This window comes from Citrus clementina, unplaced genomic scaffold, assembly GCF_000493195.1.
Source record: "Citrus clementina cultivar Clemenules unplaced genomic scaffold, Citrus_clementina_v1.0 scaffold_6, whole genome shotgun sequence".
NCBI classification, from domain to species: domain Eukaryota; kingdom Viridiplantae; phylum Streptophyta; class Magnoliopsida; order Sapindales; family Rutaceae; genus Citrus; species Citrus x clementina.
In genome coordinates this window covers 13171527-13192774 of record NW_006262139.1, presented here as the reverse complement: position 1 = coordinate 13192774, position 21248 = coordinate 13171527, and the positions used below count along the sequence as shown (strand labels likewise).

General features: G+C 31.0%; 1 protein-coding gene across 1 annotated transcript in view; it reads left to right on the top strand.

Moving 5' to 3' along the window:
• Nucleotides 1-72: 72 nt before the first annotated feature.
• The window catches only part of LOC112097364 (zinc finger BED domain-containing protein RICESLEEPER 3-like), a 36469-nt gene continuing 15293 nt past the window's right edge, over nt 73-21248 (top strand). Inside the window, exons 1-2 of the mRNA XM_024182559.1 lie at nt 73-210; nt 11646-11741. Coding sequence (XP_024038327.1) covers nt 73-210; nt 11646-11741 — 234 coding nt within the window. The remainder of the gene's footprint in view (nt 211-11645; nt 11742-21248) is intronic.

The window sequence follows — 21248 nt, the reverse complement described above, 5'->3', positions numbered from 1 at the left end:
ACAGCAGCTCAACTTGTTAATCAAGTCGCCTTAATTAGCTTTCTTTTGATTAATTCAAAACAGTTTTCTTAGATGGAAGTGTTCATTAAGATTGTGACTATCTCATTGATTTGTGGAGTATCTCGTCCGCATCAGACTCCTCGATTGGCAGCTGCAGCTACGGTGGGTGGAGCTCCCTCTGCCTTAGGTTGCAGGGCACTTTATATTAAGGTTAGGGTCAACCCACTTGATGCACGCCATTTAATTAGGTACATTGGGAGACCATATTTTGATCGTTATAATTTCCAACTAATAAATTCTCGATTAACATGTTCCATTATTGCATCGTTCAGATTCAATCAAATTAAAAGGTGACGGCCCTCTCTCATCCCCAAAAAAAAAAAAAAAAAAAAAAATGGTGACAGCCCTTTTAATCCACTAGTTAGATTAAGGAAATTGAGCGTGTATGCTTTGTCTATCACTTGTCGAAAGAATTAAAGCACAAGTGACATGCACTTTAGTATCAAACAGTCTCAACTTTTAGATTTCTAATGTCCGCCTCAAATGTGCAATCAGACCTAAAAACAAATCACTTGGCCTTTTCCTTTTGTGCTTGTTTTATTTATTTATTTATATTTTTTATAAAAAAAAAAATAAGAGGGTGGGCAAAACCCAAATTTTTGTTCTTGATTACACACCTGCAATTGAACGTTATGAGTTTATGCATTCATTATAAGTGGGGTAGCCAGAAATTAAACCCAGGGGAAGCATATTTAATTTTTGTAAAAAATTTGACTTTCTTCAGGCGTGTTTATTTAATTTTTGATTTAACGCACTCATTTAGAATGTTATTTAGTTTTAGATTTAATATACTCACGTAAAGTGATTTTGTTAATAAAATATAATTTTGAACCTTTTTTTTTTCAGTATTTAAAGCCAGCGGGGACAAGTTAAAATTTTTATTAGGAGAGAAAGAACCTTTAGTTGAAATTACAAAATAATTTTAAAAAATATTAGGACCAGCGCCGGTCCCCATGTGGCTCCGCCATTGATCATATTCACTAGAATGCTGGCATCCAAAATCTACTCTGAAAAGCCCTTATTAGAAGCGAAAAAGTCATTTTTTTGGATATCTGGTGGGGAAATTCTCCTGAGAGATCGTTTAGGCTCTGCTTGGTATTACAGTTGCACAGTTGTATTTTAAAATTTAAAATACTATAAATACTTATTGTGTGACTTAAAAGTAAAGTTGAGTACCTATAATATTTTTATTATTTTGTCAAAATTATTATTTGAAAGTCATATTTATCATATGTTATTAATTTTTATTTTGTAGTTTCAACTTTTTCACAATAATTGTAACTTAAAAGTTACACAATGATTAATAACGGTCTTAGACACTATTTAATATTGAGGTTGCGCAGCTGTAACATTTTAGTAAACATTAGCTATTATAACTTAAAAGTTAAGATAATTTAATATTATTCTTGTATACGATCAAAAATCTATAATATCTTTACCACGGCTGGCTTTAGAGCACTTGTGGGCTTAGACGAATTTTTTTTATGAGGTTTCATTTTATTATGCAACTTCCATACAAATAAATAAATAAACTAAAAAAAAATAAATAAAAGAGCTCAAAATTTGTTCTATCTTTGATTCTTGAATTTCAAGAATAATCAGAAAGATCCTAAAAATTTTAAAAAATAGAACCTAGAAAAATCAGTCAAGAAGTTATTTTTTTACATTTATTAGAACTATTACAAAAGCAAAGAAAAAATAAAAATAATATTATTTTTAGATAGAATATTTAGAATAGTAGCACATAAAAAGTTGAAATGATGAAATGATGATCACATAATGGATATGGACTTTGTATCTCAAGAAATTATTTTTTCTTTTTTAAATGAGCCGATGAATATAATAATTTTATTTGAAAAGAGAAGAGTAGAAACTTTTTTCGTCTACTGATAATTTGAAATTATAAGGTTTTTAATAGAAATTAAAAGCCAACGATTGTAAAGTTAAATAATTAAGTTTTTATAGGAAATTGAAAAGGTAATGAATTTATTTGTTTATTTATTTTTTGGAAAGACTAGTGATTAATGAATTATTGGTTAGATAATATTAATAACTATATCACTTTAACACAAAGGCTATCAAATATAGATTTTCTATTAAAAAATAATTCTTAATTATAAAATAATTACTAATTAAATAGATGTCTAATAGAATTTCCTATGAAAACGTAATTTAAAAAGGGGTAATTTTTAGGGACCTCCCTTGAAGTTTGGCGTATTGATACTTGAATAGAAAGTATGACTGTAATTACAGAGACCTTCCCTACCGTCTGTACTCATTTTTCTTGATCGTTAGTTGATTAGTGATAGGTCGAAACTACCCTTGCCTCTGCAAAAAGACTAAAAATGGAGGCATTTATTGGATGACACTCAACTCTGCTCTACTCCTACAGTTGTTCCAAGGCTGAAAAAAGAAAAGTGGCCATTTCCTTTTCCCCTAGCGCCAGAACTCCGATTTTGATAGCAGCAAAAAAAATAAAGTTCTATGCACCCTGCAGGAGAACATACTTTATAAGCAGCAACTCTTGCCAATGGAACTCCCCCTCTGGCAGTGCCTTGTCCCACTCTGAAAAAACTAGCATCCTTTACTTCATTTCCAGAAGCTATAGAGGCTGCATGGGTTCCATGACCCTCGTAATCCCTAGCAATATTATCATACACAAGTAATAAAATAAAACTTGCGACTTGCTATTTGAAAGTCGAGAAATTTGTAGTCGGTGCCGACGAGATCTGAGTTTGGTGCTGACGACCACCACGCCAACAGAGGCAGCTTTGCAGTTGATACCTGTAAGTGCACAAATTGGCCATTGACCATTGAGAGGGCATGGAATGGAAATTGTTCGGGCTTCTTTGCAGTTGTCGAATTCAGCATTTGGACTCCATTTGAGAGAACAAAATCAGATTGCAGCTTTGGGTTAACATAATTAATTTGTCCACAATATTAACAATAAAACACTTGGATCTTTTTCCATCCTCATCAGTTCTCTCCCTAATTACTACAACTTGCACTATAACTTGACGAATGAATAAAAATTTGCTGATCCAAGATCGTGTTGTTCATACGTGCTTCGATTGATGAAAGAGAAAATGGTTTTGAGTGTTTTAGTGGGTATACCTTCAAAGCAACTTTTTGTCTATTTTAATTTTAAATGCGCTTTTACTAGTTTACCCTCATCTACTAACTATATATGAATCTGAGTATAAACGGTAGGAGAGGTCTCTGTAATTACGATTATACTTTCTATATAAGTGTTAATAGGCCAAACCTTAAGGGAGGTCGCTAAAAATTACCTTTTAAAAAAGTCTTTATTAATTAGAGAATTATTAAAAAAACTCAAAAAATGAGGCCCAAAATATGAGGTCTGAAGCGACTACCTTGTTTATCTATACTAAAAGTTACCCTTGATTTTTACTATTTTTTGAAAAATTATTTTTTAAAAAGTTACATTTACTACAAATTATAAAATTTTGTTATAAATTTTTTTCATAATATCCGTAGTTTAAAAGTTATAATATTTTAATAACAAACAAAACCAACTTGGTAATTGATGAAGACAAGTGCAATTCACATAAGAAGTACCAACAACACCTCAAATGCCGCTAAATTTTTTATTTTGTATTAAAAGCATTTAAACTAGTGTCATTTATGTCATCTGTAGAGACTACCAAAAATGGTATAGTCATACTGCAATGCTGATCATGCATGATTCATGAGTTCATTTCTATTATCCCAGCAAAGACAGCACTTTAACATACAAGCATTATAACTCCCTTTGCTATTGCTTGTGTAAGAAATGAGTAATCTTCTCAGTTGATGTACTGTGAAATCGATTAAAAGAACAAACATTAGAAATCATAAATTAAAATGCGGCTAATTAGGGAAGGCAATGGGGTGGGGTAGGGTTGGGATGGAGAGGTCTATCCCATTCCCCACCCCACTAAAATTTTTTGTTTCCATTCCCCAATAAATTTAGTGGGGTGGGGATGGAGAATCCTCATATGGAGAATGATTTCCACATCCCCACCTCATTCCCAATTTACCTATTTTATAGTAGGTATAGAAACATAATTTCATTAAATTAAAAATTAGAGATTTAAAATAAAATTATCACTATATTATAAAGTATTTAAATTATTTAAAAAAAACTCTAAAAGTTTAAAACAATATCTTAAAATGATATCAAAACTGAAAAATGTTTGAAAAGAACAACACCATAAAAGAAAAAAAAATAACAATGTTTTAGAGTGGAAAAAGAATTATATAGTAGGGTTTTCTTTTAGTTATATCATGTTTATATTACATAAAAATAAAAAGAAAATTCATTAATTGACATTATATTTAATAAAACAAAAATTATTAAATAAGAATTAAAAAAATATTTGTATATAATAGAGATTTGGGTGGCGGTGGGGTGAAAAATACAAAACCAAATCCCACCCCGTTAAGAATTTGGGGATTATTTTTTCTCAATTCTCCAAAAATTATTCAAAATTTTCTCCATTTAGAGTGAGACTTCATGAGACCCCAAATCTTTGGAGGATTTTACCATCCCTACGGCTCATCAAGGCCTTGAGAGGTTACAAACTTACAATGGCCCCCGACCATTCCCTAAATCTTCCCCAATTTAAGACGCGATTAACAAAAAAGAATAAGAGCATTTAATATGTATTAGCAAGCCATCAAAAGTAGCAGTATTGTATTTCATATTTTATTTTGAGCTGCATATAAGTACATAACTAACTATGGCCAATGGGCCGTGCCGGCATTGTCGGCCCACAAGGGCTCGTGGGCCGGCACGGCACGGCCCACCAATTTGGTGGGCCGTGCCGTGCCCAAAAAAAGCCCACCAACTTTTTTTTTTTTGCGTGCTTAAAAAAGCCCACGTGCCTAACGTGCTTTATTCAAGCCCACGTGCCTGACGTGTTTTTTTAAGCCCACCAACATAATAATAATAATAATAATAATAATATTCAAAATCATAATCATATTAATTTTTATTAAGAGAGCAATTAACATTTTTCTTGTGTATAAAATGAAAAATATTTCATTCACAAATGAAACATATCTCTATTAAATATTAATTAAGTTATGATTTAATATTAATATGAAAAATATTTTATTATTAATTTTGTAAAATTGTTTTTATTTATAATATATAAATTTATGATATTTATAATCTTATTTATTAAAATCATGATATTTAGTTATTTACTTATTCATTTAATAAATTATAAACGTAAATAAATAATTAAATAAATATCATAAATAAAATTAAATAACATTATTCATTTAATAAATATCATAAATAAAATTATGATATTTATAATTTTATTTATTAAAATCATGATATTTACTTATTCATTTAATAAATTATAAACATAAAAGATTAGAATATTTATTTAAACTAAGATTTAATGATTTAAATTAATTTTTAAAAGTCTATGCTAAAAAATATATTAAAACATTTAATTTCAAGATATTGTACTTTAATTTCATAACATTTTATATTTACTTTTTGTTAAAAAAAATTACTTAGATATATTTTGGCCCACGTGCTATTAATGGCTCACGGGCCGCGTGCTAGCCCACTAATGAACCGTGCTTATTACGTGCTTTTTCGCGTGCCGTGCTTTGGCCCATCTCTTATCGTGCCGTGCTTTAAGGCCCGCGTGCCTAAAATTCTAAGCCCGGCACGGCCCACGTGCGTGCCGTGCCGTGCCTCGTGCCTCACCGAAACGTGCTCGTGCCGTGCCGTGCCGTACGGACACATGCCGTGCCCGTGTCGTGCCACGTGCCGCCCGGCCCATTGGCCATCTTTATACATAACTATATAAGTTACGATCTAATTGCGACTGCAAATGTGATAGGTGTCCATTGATGCAGTTGTAGGCCCCACAACATAGCTCTATTGATGATAAATAGCTACGCACACAATTGCACTCCTTATAATGAGAGACCTAATAATAAATAGCTACACGTACAACTGCACATCTTATAGTGCGAGACCTAATGATAAATAACTACACGCGCAACTGCACACCTTATAGTGTACGACTGTGCGCACCTAATCAAAATCCTAACTATATAAGTCAGTATTGTTAAAATTGTATTTGAAAAATTAAAAGTAAACCATGCCAATATATGTTGCATAAATCTTGGTGTAAGCTATATATTCGTAAAATAATGACATTTGATCGATACCACCAAAAGAAACGATAATATTGTAACATGAACAATGCTGTTATTTTATGTGCTAGAGTGGTATTATAGAATAATAACCCTATTTTCGTTTTAGTGGTGTTCAAATATACATGCTCATTTATTGACATATTAATATTCATTGTGATTTAAACTTTGTGCTGATGATTGGTATAAATGCATGGGTGACAGAATTTTATGAAAAATAAGCGCTGGATCCAAATTCTAGCAGAAGTGTTTGAATGAACCAATACGATAGTGCTTAGTGTGAAATCTGTAGTAACAGATGGCAAGATTTTCCCAACACTACGATTGTGAGCACTCATCTAAAATAAAAAGTTTCCTACTACCCATGCGAAGCCAAGTTGTTAACTCTTTCATCTATAATGCATAACTTTGTATCCAGGGGTCCCATACATAGAATATATAGGTGACGAATTTGCACCATGAAATCCTATCTTGTCACATGTGAACCAGCACAGATCAAACTGGGAAAAGGGATGCACATGTGGTGGCTAAAAGAACAAGCACCATAGAACAGACCATAATCACGGCTGAGCATAGGTCAAGGGGAAGTTTGTTATTTAATTTACTCCAAATCTTCTGATGAAATCATTTTCTGAGCATGTCCTTAGGAGTAGCTTGGCTGACCAATAATGTTTTTTGAGCTCGGAGTTACCCTAGTTCGAGTAATAAATTAGAAAAAAGGGGTTAGTATTTAATAGATGAGGCTTCTCATCTCAATCCAAACTTCAATAAATAAATAAATAAATAATTATTTTTCAAAATGTACACTGAGTGAGAAGTTTATCGTTTCTTAAATGCATACTTTGGATCGACACAACATTAGCAGATTTTTGCATTTTATGCATATATAGTATACAACAGAGGGCATGTTAAACTCAGAACAAATTAATTTCAAGTTAAACTAAACCTATTTATTGAATAAATTTTTAGATAGTTCAGCGTTAACAGATTCGGATAATTTTCATAACAGTAGTGATAATTAACCCCCTCAATTTATCTCTTCAACCCCTACCTTACAATTAACCTAATTAACTTCTTACATTACTCTCATTAAAAATAATTATTATTTTCGCCCCACCATTTATCTTCATCACCTCTAAGTTCATTATCACCATACCCCACCATTTATCTTCATCACCTCTAAGTTCATTATCACCATTGCCACCAAATTAAAATTTCAAAACACAATGTTTTTTTAATTGAAATAAAATTAAATAATAAGATTAAGATGACAAAATAATTAGATCCAAAAAAACAAATCTAATCTATATATCTATATAAAGCTAGGACTTGAGGAGGTGATGTGGCATCATCATTTTGCTTCTTTGTATATTCTCTATTATCTAATAAATAGAGAATTTTTTTTTAGATTTGGCTTTTCATCTTCTCATAATTAATTTGATTGTGTTTAACTCATTTAATAAACAGTAACTTTATTAATATATATCATTACTCATCTTTTTATATTTTCTATTATCTAAAATATCTAAAATATTGGTGGATATTCTTTGTACTTTTTTTTCTCTTTCTATTTAAATTCAACAATATAAAATCATTAATAATAATTAATTATAAGTCGTTTGAAACATTTATTTATTTTATTATGTTAGCAATTAAACTTTAGTGGCTTAAAATACATGAATTAATTAACATAGGAAGAGAGGTTCTTTCATTTATAAAGTTATGACTTGAGGAGGTGATGTGGCATCACCATTTTGCTTCTTTGTATATTCTCTATTATTTCATAAATAGAGAATTTTTTTTAGATTTAGCTTTTCATCTTCTCATAATTAATTTGATTGTATTTAACTCATTTAATAAATAGTAACTTTATTAATATATATCATTCCTCATCTTTTTATATTTTCTATCATCTAAAATATTGGTGGATATTCTTTGTACTTTTTTTTCTCTTTCTATTTAAATTAAACAATATGTAATCATTAATAATAATTAATTATAAGTATTTTGAAATATTTATTTATTTTATTATGCTAGCAATTAAACTTTAGTGGCTTAAAATACATGAATTAATTAACATAGGAAGATAGATTCTTTCATTTTCCCTCAACAATGCCACTAAGGCCTAATTTTAATGCCATAATCCCATATTTAATTATGCAACCTTTTGTTGAGTGTCGTTTTCTTCAAAATTTATTATGCTATCAATTAAACTTTAGTGCCTTAAAATACATCACCTAATTAACATAGGAAGAGAGGGTCTTTCATCTTCCCTCAACCTCATCTTTTTATATTCTCTATTATCTAAAATATCTAAAATATTGGTGGATATTCTTTGTACATATTTCTTCCTCTTTCTATTTCAATCCAACAATATGTAACCATTAATAATAATTAATTGTAAGTCTTTGGAAACATTCATTTATTTTATTATGCTAGCAATTAAACTTTAGTGGCTTAAAATACATGAATTAATTAACATAGGAAGAGAGGTTCTTTCATCTTCCCTCAACAATGCCACTAGAGCCTAATTTTAATACCATAATCTCATATTTAATTATGCAACCTTTTGTTGAGTGCCTTTTGGCTTCTTCAAATTTTATTATGCTAGCAATTAAACTTTAGTGCCTTAAAATACATCAATTAATCTATATATCTATATATATATAAAGTTGGGACTACAAGAGGTGATGTGACATCACCATTTCTAATCTTCTTATATTCTCTATTATCTAATAAATTGGTTGAAATTAAAAAATAATTACATTACAAAATATTAAAAATAGAAAATAATTATTAGATTATAAATGATTACATGTCTTTTCCTCTTTCTATTTAAATTCAACAATATGTAACCATTAATAATAATTAATTATAAGTCTTGAAATATTTATTTGTTTTATTATGCCAACAATTAAATTTTAGTGGCGTAAAATACATCAATTAATTAATATAGGAATGAAGGTTCATTCATTTTTCCTCAACAATGCCATTAGAGCCCAATTTTAATGTCATAATTGTTGAGTATTAGAAAATGCATATTTATAAAGGAGAAAACCGTCATTTTACATTTCAAGTCTTACTAACAACCCTTACTTTTATGTATTTAACCTTCTTGTGATTTAATTACATGTGTTTTATTTTAATTAAGTATTTTATGTATTTTAGGGGCATTATAGTCATTTCACAATAAAGGAGAGATCAGACGGCAAAACGGACATCACTTTTGAACTCAGGACGGTCGAAAACCTTAGGAGGAGCATAAAAGGAAAAATGACACTATTCATATGTACGGTACTATTCACGTGTACGGTACTAACTACGTTACTGTTCACAACACTGTTCACATAGACGGATCGATGATGTGGCATTACCGATGATGTGGCATTGACTGATGAGGTGTCACGATCCTGTTGGGCTAAAATTCTTATGTACTGTTGATGGTGACGTGACAGCATATCAGTGGATGAAAAATCTCGCGTACGGTACATGCATCACACAGGATTATTTTCAACCAAACCGCGTTACTGTTCATCCGAGTCAAACCGTGGACTGTTGACTGATGACGTGGCGCAATCCTGAGCGTCCAAACTGTTTTTAATCCGATGGCCATGATTTACTCCATGTATCTATAAAAAGGGGGCCTCTCCCCCCTAATTTGATATCTCTGAATCCATTTTTGAGATCCATTTTCTGTAATTCCTTCTCCATCTTGTATTTTCTTCGTATTTTAATAAATTTCCATTTTTCCCTTAGTTCAATTATGAGTGGCTAATTTTCTTTCAAGCTTGGGTTGAATGTGAAGTCTCAACATGTGTCATGGGCTTAATTTGGTAAATTTATTTTCTCTTCCCCTCTAGTTTTTGTGGATGTTTTGACTTCTCGTCGACAAATAATAATATTCTTGTCTAGTACCGTCTTGGTTTCACCGGCCCTCTAGTACAAGGTTATTATTATTTGGCACGATAAGCCCTTAGCACCATATTGATTAGAGCGTGGTTCATGAGGCGTGGATTCCCCCCTCATGATTTAATTGGCATTAATAAGGATTATTTAGCCCATGATGCATGTTGATACGGATCCAGATACCCAAGTACGTCATTTTAATAGAATTCTCTTCAATTTATTCTCGCCATTTTAATTTAAGTTTTAGCATATTCCAAATCATTTCCACCATAAATCCAACAACCCATTTACAAAATTAATTCTATACACAATTAAAATCCACCTCCTCGTGGGATTGACGCTCGTCACCATTAGTCTATACTACAATAGATACGTGCGCTTGCGAGTACATTAAAATTTGCACAACAATAATCCCATATTTAATTATTTAATCTTTTATTTAGTGTCTTTTGGCTTCTTCAAACTCTATAAACATTAAATATTTAAGATTTGTGTCATTATTATTTCTTCCTCTTTCTATTTAAATCCAACGATATGTAACCATTAATAACAATTAATTATAAGTCTTTTGAAACATTCATTTATTTTATTATGCTAGCAATTAAACTTTAGTTGCTTAAAATACATCAATTAATTAACATAGGAAGATGTGTTCTTTCATCTTCCCTCAATAATGCCACTAGGGCCTAAGTTTAATTTTAATAATTTCAATGTCTCTTCGTCTTTCTATTAAAATCCAACAATATGTAACCATGAATAATAATTAATTATAAATCTTTTGAAACATTCATTTATTTTATTATGCTAGCAATTAAACTTTAGTAGCTTAAAATACATCAATTAATTAACATAGGAAGAGAGGCTCTTTCATCTTCCTTCAACAATGCCATAAGGGCCTAATTTTAATGCCCTAAATCTCATATTTAATTATGCAACCTTTAATTTAGTGTCTTTTAGCTTTCTTCAAATTTTTATTATGCTAGCAATTAAACTTTAGTGGCTTAAAATACATTAATTAATTAACATAGGAAGAGAGGTTCTTTCATTTTTCCTCAACAATGCCACTATGGCCTAATTCTTCTTATTCTAAATTTAAGTTTCATTTGCTTGTCATCATCAGCCACACAAGTCGATTATGATGCAACTACCATTATAATTAATGGAGAATGACGAGTTATCTTCTCTGGTGCAATTCATTATATTTTCGCAGCAGTCCACAAGTACTGTATGCAAATAATTAATTTACAATTTCTCAAATCACTTGCACTTTCACATTTTCTTGTTCTTTTAACCCAAAAAAAAAGGTACTTTGCTGCGAAAATATTATCTTAATTTTTTTTCCTAACAAGCCAAACATGATCCCACATTCAAAACGGTGCGCTTTCATGTTTAGGAAAAATTATGGGCAATATTTTTGGATCCAACAACATTGTTATTCTTAAAATATGTAAAATTTGATATGATTTATTTCTATATGCGTTATATTTGTGCAGATGTGGCCAGATCTTATACAGAAGGCAAAGGATGGAGGGCTCGATGCAATTGAAACTTATATTTTGTGGAATGCTCATGAGCCTCAGCGTCGTCAGGTGCCAATTATTATTATTATTATTATTATTATTATTATTATTATTATTATTATTGAAATAAACATACAAAATTAACTTGTTTAATCTTCCTTTTGAGAAGAGATTAGAACGATGTCTTAGAAAATTTGAATTTCATCAAATTTTTAATTTTTAATTTGATATTTTCAAAGCCGCGCAAAGCGCAGTTCTATTTCCTAGTTACTATAATAAAACTAATACCCAGTTAATTAGATATTCCAAAAACATAACCCACGATCCAAAGTCAACATGCAATTATCCAAAATATTTTTCTAATTGAATTTAAGTACTATTGATTAAGGACAATATTCAGAAGTAAAATTCTTGAGAAGCTGGATTGAGGGATTCAGACTCAAATGGGAGATGCTATAGAAACATAAGTGAGAAAATAGTGTAGTGAATCACAATGATCGGTACAATTTTCATCATATATTTTATTTTTTATTTTTTATTCTCCTCTTGGTCTCTGGTGCTTGATCATTGCTATAAACAACAGAGAATTAAAAAAAAAGAAAAGAAATTAGTCAGATTACATTTTTTATTGATTCAAAGATATTAAAGTTAAGTTGCTTCAATTACGGGACAAATTAACTTGATGGAATTACACCTCTTTAGACTCATAGGAAGTTAGGAAATCCTCTCTAATTGACGGTGATGGTGAATTTGGTGGTGAAAAAGATAAGTGGCGAGGATGCTGAGGTTTAAGAGAGATGTGAGAGAGAAGATGAAATAATAAATATTTTAATTAGGGTAATTATGCAATTAAAATAAATTAAATTAAAAGTAGGAGTTGGTGAGATAAATTGAGGGGGTTAATTATCATTATTCCCCAAATTTTTGGATTTAGATTGGGGTTGTCCACTTGCCTTACCAATTTATTTTTTTAATTACATGAGACTAATGCTCAGATTACAACTCATATTTAATGAGATTAGTATATTGATATTTGCAATCAAACAATTATTGGGACTAATTTACAACTCTTATATAGCACAATCCATATTTTAACCCCCTCTAATATTCGAGGGACATCCACTCCACTCACATTACGTCAACTCCACTTATATTTCGAAAGGGAGAGGACTATCTTCATTCAAATTGAAGAAGGAAATTAACCCCCACAATTCGTTCTGGGGGCTCGAACTCATGACCTCACAATTATGAGACTTGGATTCTAACCACTAGGCCTTACCCAACCTGGATTTAAACTAACGCATGCTCACTCTTATTCAAACTAGTTTTCCAGTTGACAGGCAGAGTATGCTAAACAAGTTGTCCATTGTAATTCAATGGTACCAATCTAGTAGGTTGAAAGCAATGCTACAGGAAATATGAAACTGCCATAATGAACAAGAAGCCAATTGGATATGTATGGATACACTAAGGCCATGTTTGGTTGACAGGAAAGGATGAGAAAAATGAGGTGAATTTAAAATCCTCATTGATTTCTTTTGTTTAAGGAGACTCGAAATTAATTTCTACAGAAATTCAATATATGATGTATTAAGGAATTCAGATTTTTCTTTAGTGATGTTTGGTTTGAAGAAAGGGGAGGAGAGAAGAGGAAAGAAATGAAAGGGAATGGAGAAGAACATGGAGAAGCGGAATAAGAAAATTAAATTTCATTATTTGGTTTAACATAAAATTTCATTGGGAAAGGGATTACAATTTTTATTTTTGGATAAATTTGCCCTTTACTTTAAATACTAAATTATAAATATTAGTAATTAAATATAATTTAATGTCAATATTAAACTTTTGTCAACTTATAAACCATTTTTTTGTAATGTCAGTGCCCAAAAAATTCATGATTATATATATATATATATATATAGCGGAAAATGAGTATATCAAAATAATAATATGCATAAAATGAGTGCATCAAAACAACAATAGACCTAATATAAGTCATCAAAACAATAACAAGCTTAAAATTATTTAAATTCATCGCTAAGGAAAAGTTTGACCCAAGCTTCTTTCTCCTCATCACAAAAACTAAAAACAAAACTGAGTGAGGCATTATCACAAGCAATTAAAGTGGCAACTCTGAGGTGTTCTACCATTGTAAGACTATCAATCTTCTTCAACTCCTCACTCAATCCTACTTATTTGTCATTAATTTCTTGCCGTAGAGCTCGAATAGAAGTTTCTTTCATTTCCATGATAAAAAGAGTTGTTAGCTCTTTAAATGACTTTCCACTCTCTTCTGAATCTTCAGTTACTAATGAGCTATTTGAAGTTGTTGGACACTTTTTTGGAGCATGTGAAATAGACATACTATCATCCAGATCATCCCACACATTCAAAATTCAAACTCTCTCATTCAATTTCTTTGCTCACATTTGTTCTCTCAAAATTTTTTATAGCATCTGCAAGTGCACCTACATTCTTTCCAGTTGTATGATCTTTACCATAAATCAAATACAAATCTTCATAAAATGTGAATGCTTTATTCTTGAAATTTATTGCCTCTTTATGACTCTGCAATTATTTAAATACATCAAACTTGTGATGACAAATAATAATTAAGTTAAAAATTAGAATCATTCATTTATACCAATATCCAATCTGAGGTGCATTTCCAGAAACTCCTCTTTTACTTCACAATCACAGTCCACATATTTATGCATAAGGATTAGTGGTGTGTTAAGGGTTGTTAATGTGCAAGTGTACACAACAAGTAATATAATGATGAGTACCAAGATCGTCTCCACATAAATTGAAGTTATAGGAATTGCTACAGCAATCTTAACAGTGCAATTTTAATAAACTAAATAGAACAAAATAAATTATGAGATGAGAAATCTATTGAAATTAAAAATGCAGTAAATAGAATGCAATAAAGAGAAGCTAAAGTCAAATATAAAAATATACTCAATGACAAAGAGGTAGTTGGGTTCTAAACTCATTTACTGGTTATTGACTATCTTTTAATTGATGCACAGTTGCTACAACCTTTACTACAGCACTGGACATAATTTTTAATGCATCCTCAGCTGTCGGATTTTGGATATCTTCTATTTATATGCAGTCTAACAGTGACTAGTTATTAAACTAACATCATATATAACATTATACATTTTAGATTCTAATTGCCTTACAAGGTGAATCCCTATGTCTAGTTCTTCACTAATCTTAATCAAATATGAACCTATTCAAATCGAGATTAACTCAACTTGAGAAACCTAATCTAAAACTATGTATTTGAAATACTAACTAGGCAACCAAGAGGGGGGATGAATTGGGTTTTTAAAATTTAAACTAAACAAATTGAACAATAATTTAATCTATTGCCTTAATCAAATAAAAAACAATAAATTCAATAAGGCTCAATAATAAAATAGTAAGGGAAGAGAAAACAAACACAATGATTTTTACGTGGTTCGGCAATCCCCACCTACGTCCACGCCTCTAAGCTCACTCGGCTTGAGGATTTCACTATCCAAGTCTCCCAAGGCTTCAAGTTTTTTACAATTGACTTCCAAGGTGTCAATGGACTTTGACAATCAGGAGATTATCTCTCCAATCTCTTCACCCCAAGTGTTTCTCACACCTGTACACTCACAATTTGATGAGAAATAAAAATTACAACAAACAACTCTCTTTTAGAGTGGATATACAAATGATAGCTCAATGAAGATTTTAATTTATGATGATTTGCGAAATTGAAGCTCAATATATGTTGTGTGCACTTGTTTATGCTTGCCAATATTACCAAAAATAAATTGGATTTGAGTTTATATAATTTGAACCCAAAAGTTAGCCGTTATGAGTTTTCTGATGATAATCGACTTGTTGCTTTTGGAATCTGGTTAGCCGCTTTTATGTTACCGTTACAGCAAATATTTGAATTTTAGAACATCTGGCATGCTGCTTTCGAAATTCGGTTAGCCACTTTCATTCCAGTAAGCTACTGCCCAAAATTCGGTCTACCGCTTGTCAAATCTGGTTAGCCGCTTGCTACAATGACTGCTATAGTGAACTATTTTCTAAAATTATAATTTTGACCCAAAACTTTATAGAATTACGCTATGACCTAAAACGTCAAAAAACTTTTCATAAAGGTCCAATTTTAGAATTTCTAAACAATACTTGTTATTCCCAAAACTTTATGAAATTATGATATCACTCAAAACACTATGAAACGTTTCAAATAAGTCACTCTCCAAAATTTCAAGGAATACTTGTTGATTTCAAAGTTTTCAAAACTCTTTCAATTAGACCATCAACTTGAAAAAAAACCAATTTTATAAGATAATTTTTCCATTAAATATAAAACCTTTATAATGTGAAAACAATTATTTATTTAAAATGTATAAAAAATAATTTGAGTTTTTAAAAACTTAATCATTCTTAATTTTGTTTGTTATCATCAAAATCAACATTATGGATACATAAATGTTAACAATCTCTCCCTTTTTGATGATGAAAAACTTTTCATGTATTTAAAAAATGATTGCACAAATTACTCCCCCTAATTGTAAGCTCCCCTTACAATTTAAGCTTAAAATATTAATCATTCTTAATCTTGTTTGTAATCATCAAGATCAACAATATAGAAACATAAATATTAACAGTATTGTCTTAATTTGTTCCACTAAATCAGACCTTTTGAGGCTTCTTCTTAGTTAATATCCATTAAATAAGTAGTCAACCGAAATAGAAAATTACAATAAGTAAAATTAAAACAAAGTGCTACAGCAGATTCTAAGCAACATACATATGTAAGTCAAATAACCATTAAGTTTATTCAAAACCCAACTAACTTTAGGTTTAGCTTATGATGAGCATTATAACAGTAATTACACAAGTGTTTGCCATTAGATATATCATTAAAGAGAGAACAAAACAATCAAATAAAATGAAAATGTTGAGATGCAAAAGATTTCAATTGTCATGCTTTTATTTTCAAATATCTCTCATTTTTCTCCATGAAGATTTCCTCTGTTGCAACTCTAAACTCTCTCTTCCTGTATTCTTTTTGCCTCTGTCAGTCATGTCTTATATTTCCTTAAAATGTGCCCTTTTATATATTAGAATTAAGGCAATCAAAAAGCATGAAGACACTTGTTCTTTTTTGGCATTTTAGGACCACATTCTTTTTTGTGCTGCTTGTCACTGTTTTTGTCTGCACATGATAGTGGCAGGGTAGTGACGGTTGCAGTAGAATTTATCTGTTAGCATGTGACGGTCTAGACAATTTTTGTATGTATTTCATCTTGGGTTGCTGTAGCAATTGCTATAGTATTCCCTCTGGTTCAGACTTGCTTTCGTTCATATGCAGATTAGTTTTTTTATCATTTTTTTGCAGGCTTATTATTGTAGCAATGCAGTTCTTCTTCTCAGCATCCATCAACAAGGCATGAGTTTTTGAGTCATCTACAATAATGCACTTAATCAGAGTACAAAATCTCATGAAACACATCAAATTGTTATAAATAGATACTTATGTAAAATGTAATTAGAATAGGATAAAAATTCATCATTTACTTTATAAGTTAATGCTAGTTTAAGCCTAGAGATACTATGATAACTCTCATTTCATAGAGTTATCAATAAATAATTCAAATAATTTCTTCTTTTTTAACTCATGTGCATAATATATAGTCATTTTTTAGTGACAGCATTTGATACCATATATGTCGATTCACATGCAAAAATTCTCATTTTCCATTCAATGATTACAAGAATGGAACATCCCATGTACAGTTCACATTAACTAAATAATGACAATCAATTCAAAGAAGAAAAGTAAAAACTCTTTTAACAAAAGATGCTAACTATACAAGTTGCCAACAGTCAACATCTTAACAAATATAGAATACATAATATCTAACAAACAAAAAAAGACCCCAGACATAAATAATTCAAAGTAATATAAAAAAAAGTACCTGAATATAAGTATCTTGCATTGCCTTCTCTACAGTCGCGATTTTCTTTTCTAGGTCACAACCAAAGTCACTACAATTTAGTTTGGTTAACATCTCATGTATAGTTTGAAATTACATCTTTAAAGTCTTTATACGTGATTCAATATGTGGCTCAAGATTCAATATGGCTCAACCTTTATACCACATTCAAGTAATTTTTTGTTTAAAGCAGTCTTAAGAACCTTCAAGTAACCACTTCTAAAGTTGTTATTAGAGTAAAATATCCCATCATGATACAAATCCAAAAGTGATTGCACGTGTATTATATCTTCATCTTTGCTTTAAAATCTTGATTTAAGAGCTTATGGTACTCGTTGTTCCATTTAGCTATTGAACAAAAACTAGAAATTACTTATAAATCTAAAGAGTATGAAGCAAACCATGCACACAAGAAGATAATTTAAAAGCAGTAGATAGTTTAGGACCATTAGCCTCTGCCAAATCTTGCTTCCTAAGAATTGGACCAATCAAATAACTATACATCAGAAGAGATAATGGTATGAAAATTCTACTACAACATAATACATGATCTTGTGAAAGACTTGTGGTTAAATAAGACTATTTAAGGCTTGGTTATTCAGCATAATCACCCTTTCAATTAGGCAATACAGGCGTTCGATAAAGTTATTTCAACTCAGCCTTAGCTCTAAATCTAGAATATTTTTATCATCAACAAGTTAAAAAGAACAAGCCCCAGAATGCAAGTTACATAAGCTATAAAAACAATAAATTTCATAGGAACAAAGTTAACAATGGAATAAATTAAACAAAATCCCCAAAGTTAGAAACATGAATATTACATTTTACAATCTAAAAAATGAAATAACAAAATCATAACAAATTTTCTTGAAAGAGTCTTCATGTGCTCTGTTGAGTGTTAGAAAATGCATATTTATAAAGGAGAAAACCGTCATTTTACATTTCAAGTCTTACTAACACCTTTACTTTTATGAATTTAACCTTCTTTTAATTTAATTCCGTTTGTTTTATTTTAATTAAGTATTTTATGTATTTTAGGGGCATCGTAGTCATTTCACAATAAACGAGAGATTAGATGGCAAAACGGACATCACTTTTGAACTCAGGACGGTCAAAAACCTTAGGAGGAGCATAAAAGGAAAAATGGCACTGTTCACATGTACAGTACTATTCACATGTACGGTACTGTATACGTTACTGTTCACGGCACTGTTCACATAGACGGATCGATGATGTGGCATTGACCGATGATGTGGCATTGACTGATGAGGTGTCACGATCCTATTGGACTAAAATTCTTATGTACTATTGATGGTGACGTGGCAGTATATCAGTGGACCAAAAATCTCGCGTACGGTACATGCATCACACAGGATTATTTTCAACCAAACCGCATCACTGTTCACCCGGGTCAAACCGTGTTACTGTTCATCCGCGTGGTCAAACCGCGTACTGTTGACTGAGGATGTGGCGCAATCCTGAGCGTCCAAACTGTTTTTAATCCGATGGCCATGATTTACTCCATGTATCTATAAAAAGGGGGCCTCTCCCCCCTAATTTGATATCTCTGAATCCATTTTTGAGATCCATTTTCTGTAATTCCTTCTCCATCTTGTATTTTCTTCGTATTTTAATAAATTTCCATTTTGCCCTTAGTTCAATTATGAGTGGCTAATTTTCTTTCAAGCTTGGGTTGAAGGTGAAGTCTCAACATGTGTCATGGGCTTTATTTGGTAAATTTATTTTCTCTTCCCCTCTAGTTTTTGTGGATGTTTTGACTTCTCGTCGACAAATAATACTAATCTTGTCTAGTAACGCCTTGGTTTCACCGGCCCTCTAGTACAAGGTTATTATTATTTGGCACGATAAGCCCTTAGCACCATATTGATTAGAGCGTGGTTCATGAGGTGTGGATTCCCCCCTCATGATTTAATTGGCATTAATAAGGATTATTTAGCCCATGATGCATGTTGATACGGATCCAGATACCCAAGTACATCATTTCAATAGATTTCTCTTCAATTTATTCTCGCCATTTCAATTCCAATTTTAGAATTTATTCTCGACATTTTAATTTAAGTTTTAGCATATTCCAAATCATTTCCACCACAAATCCAATCACCCATTTATAAAATTAATTCTACACACAATTAAAATCCACCTCCTCGTGGGATCGACACTCGTCACCATTAGTCTATACTACAATAGATTCGTGCGCTTGCGAGTACATTAAAATTTGCACAACAAGTTTTTGGCGCCATTGCCGGAGAGGTAAGTAATTTTAATTAATAGAATTAATTTTTGTGAATAATTTCTTTTATTTGTTTTCTTGTATTTTTTTTTGTTATTAAAAAAAAGAAAAAAAAGAGTGAATCTACATTTAAAGGTTGGTATTTCTTTTATTTTTCTCTTCTTTAAAATTCTGTAATTTAATTTTTAATTTATTTTTCTTTGTAATTTTTTTTATCTTATTAATTTATTTTTAGTTAATTTATTTCACGTATTTGTTTTTGTGTATTTTTATAGAAAGGTTGTAATAGCGCAATAAGGTTAGTATCGTAATTTCTCCCTCTTCTTTATTTTTATTTGTTTTGCATGCATGGTCGTAGGTCATTATTACCTAATCTTGAACCTATAGACCTTGAATTAGAAAAAACACTTCGCACACACAGGCACATTAAAAATAAATTTGGAATGGATTTACAAGCACCCCAGGAGAGGCCATTTAAGGATTATTTCAGTCCTTTAGCAAATTTAAGCACATCATGCATAAGATACCCAAATGTAGCTGCTAGGAGTTTTGAATTAAAACCTAGTGTGCTAAATTGTCTCCCCACATTTTATGGCCTAGAAAATGAGGATCCATATAATCATCTGAATGATTTTCATGCCATTTGTCAAACTTTTAAATATGAAAATTTTTCAGACGATAATGTTAAACTTAGACTATTCTCATTTTCTTTAAAATATAGAGCTCGTTCATGGCTTAATACATTGCCTGCTAATAGTATTGCATCATGGGAACAAATGGTAACAAAATTTTTGAATAAATATTTTCCAGTGCATAAAACCAATGCTATTCGCAGGGAAATCTCGGAGTTTACCCAGAGAGATGACGAGCAGTTTTTCGAAACGTGGGGGCAATTCAATGGGCTACTCTTGAAGTGTCCACATCACGGGTATGAGAAATGACACCAATGCCAATACTTTTTGGAGGGATTATTACCGAATGTGCAAGAATGGCTAATGGCAACAAGTGGAGGAGAGCTAATGTCAAAAAGTGCATCAAAAATTTGGGAATTCTTCCAGCGACAAGCGGATAATTCCCAACAACGGAGTCGATCACTCAGAAATACTAGAAGAATTAAGGGAGTAAATGAGGTTCACATTGGCGAGTTAAGTTCAGAAATTAAAAAAATCAAAGCGACAATTGAAGGTCTCTCTCGACAAATAGCATCGTTATCGACTGCTAAATCAACAGAGCCACATGACCATGACTCATACTCAAATCAAGCCAATGCCATAGGTGTAATGAGAAAACCATCTAATTACAACCCATACTCCAACATATATAACCCTG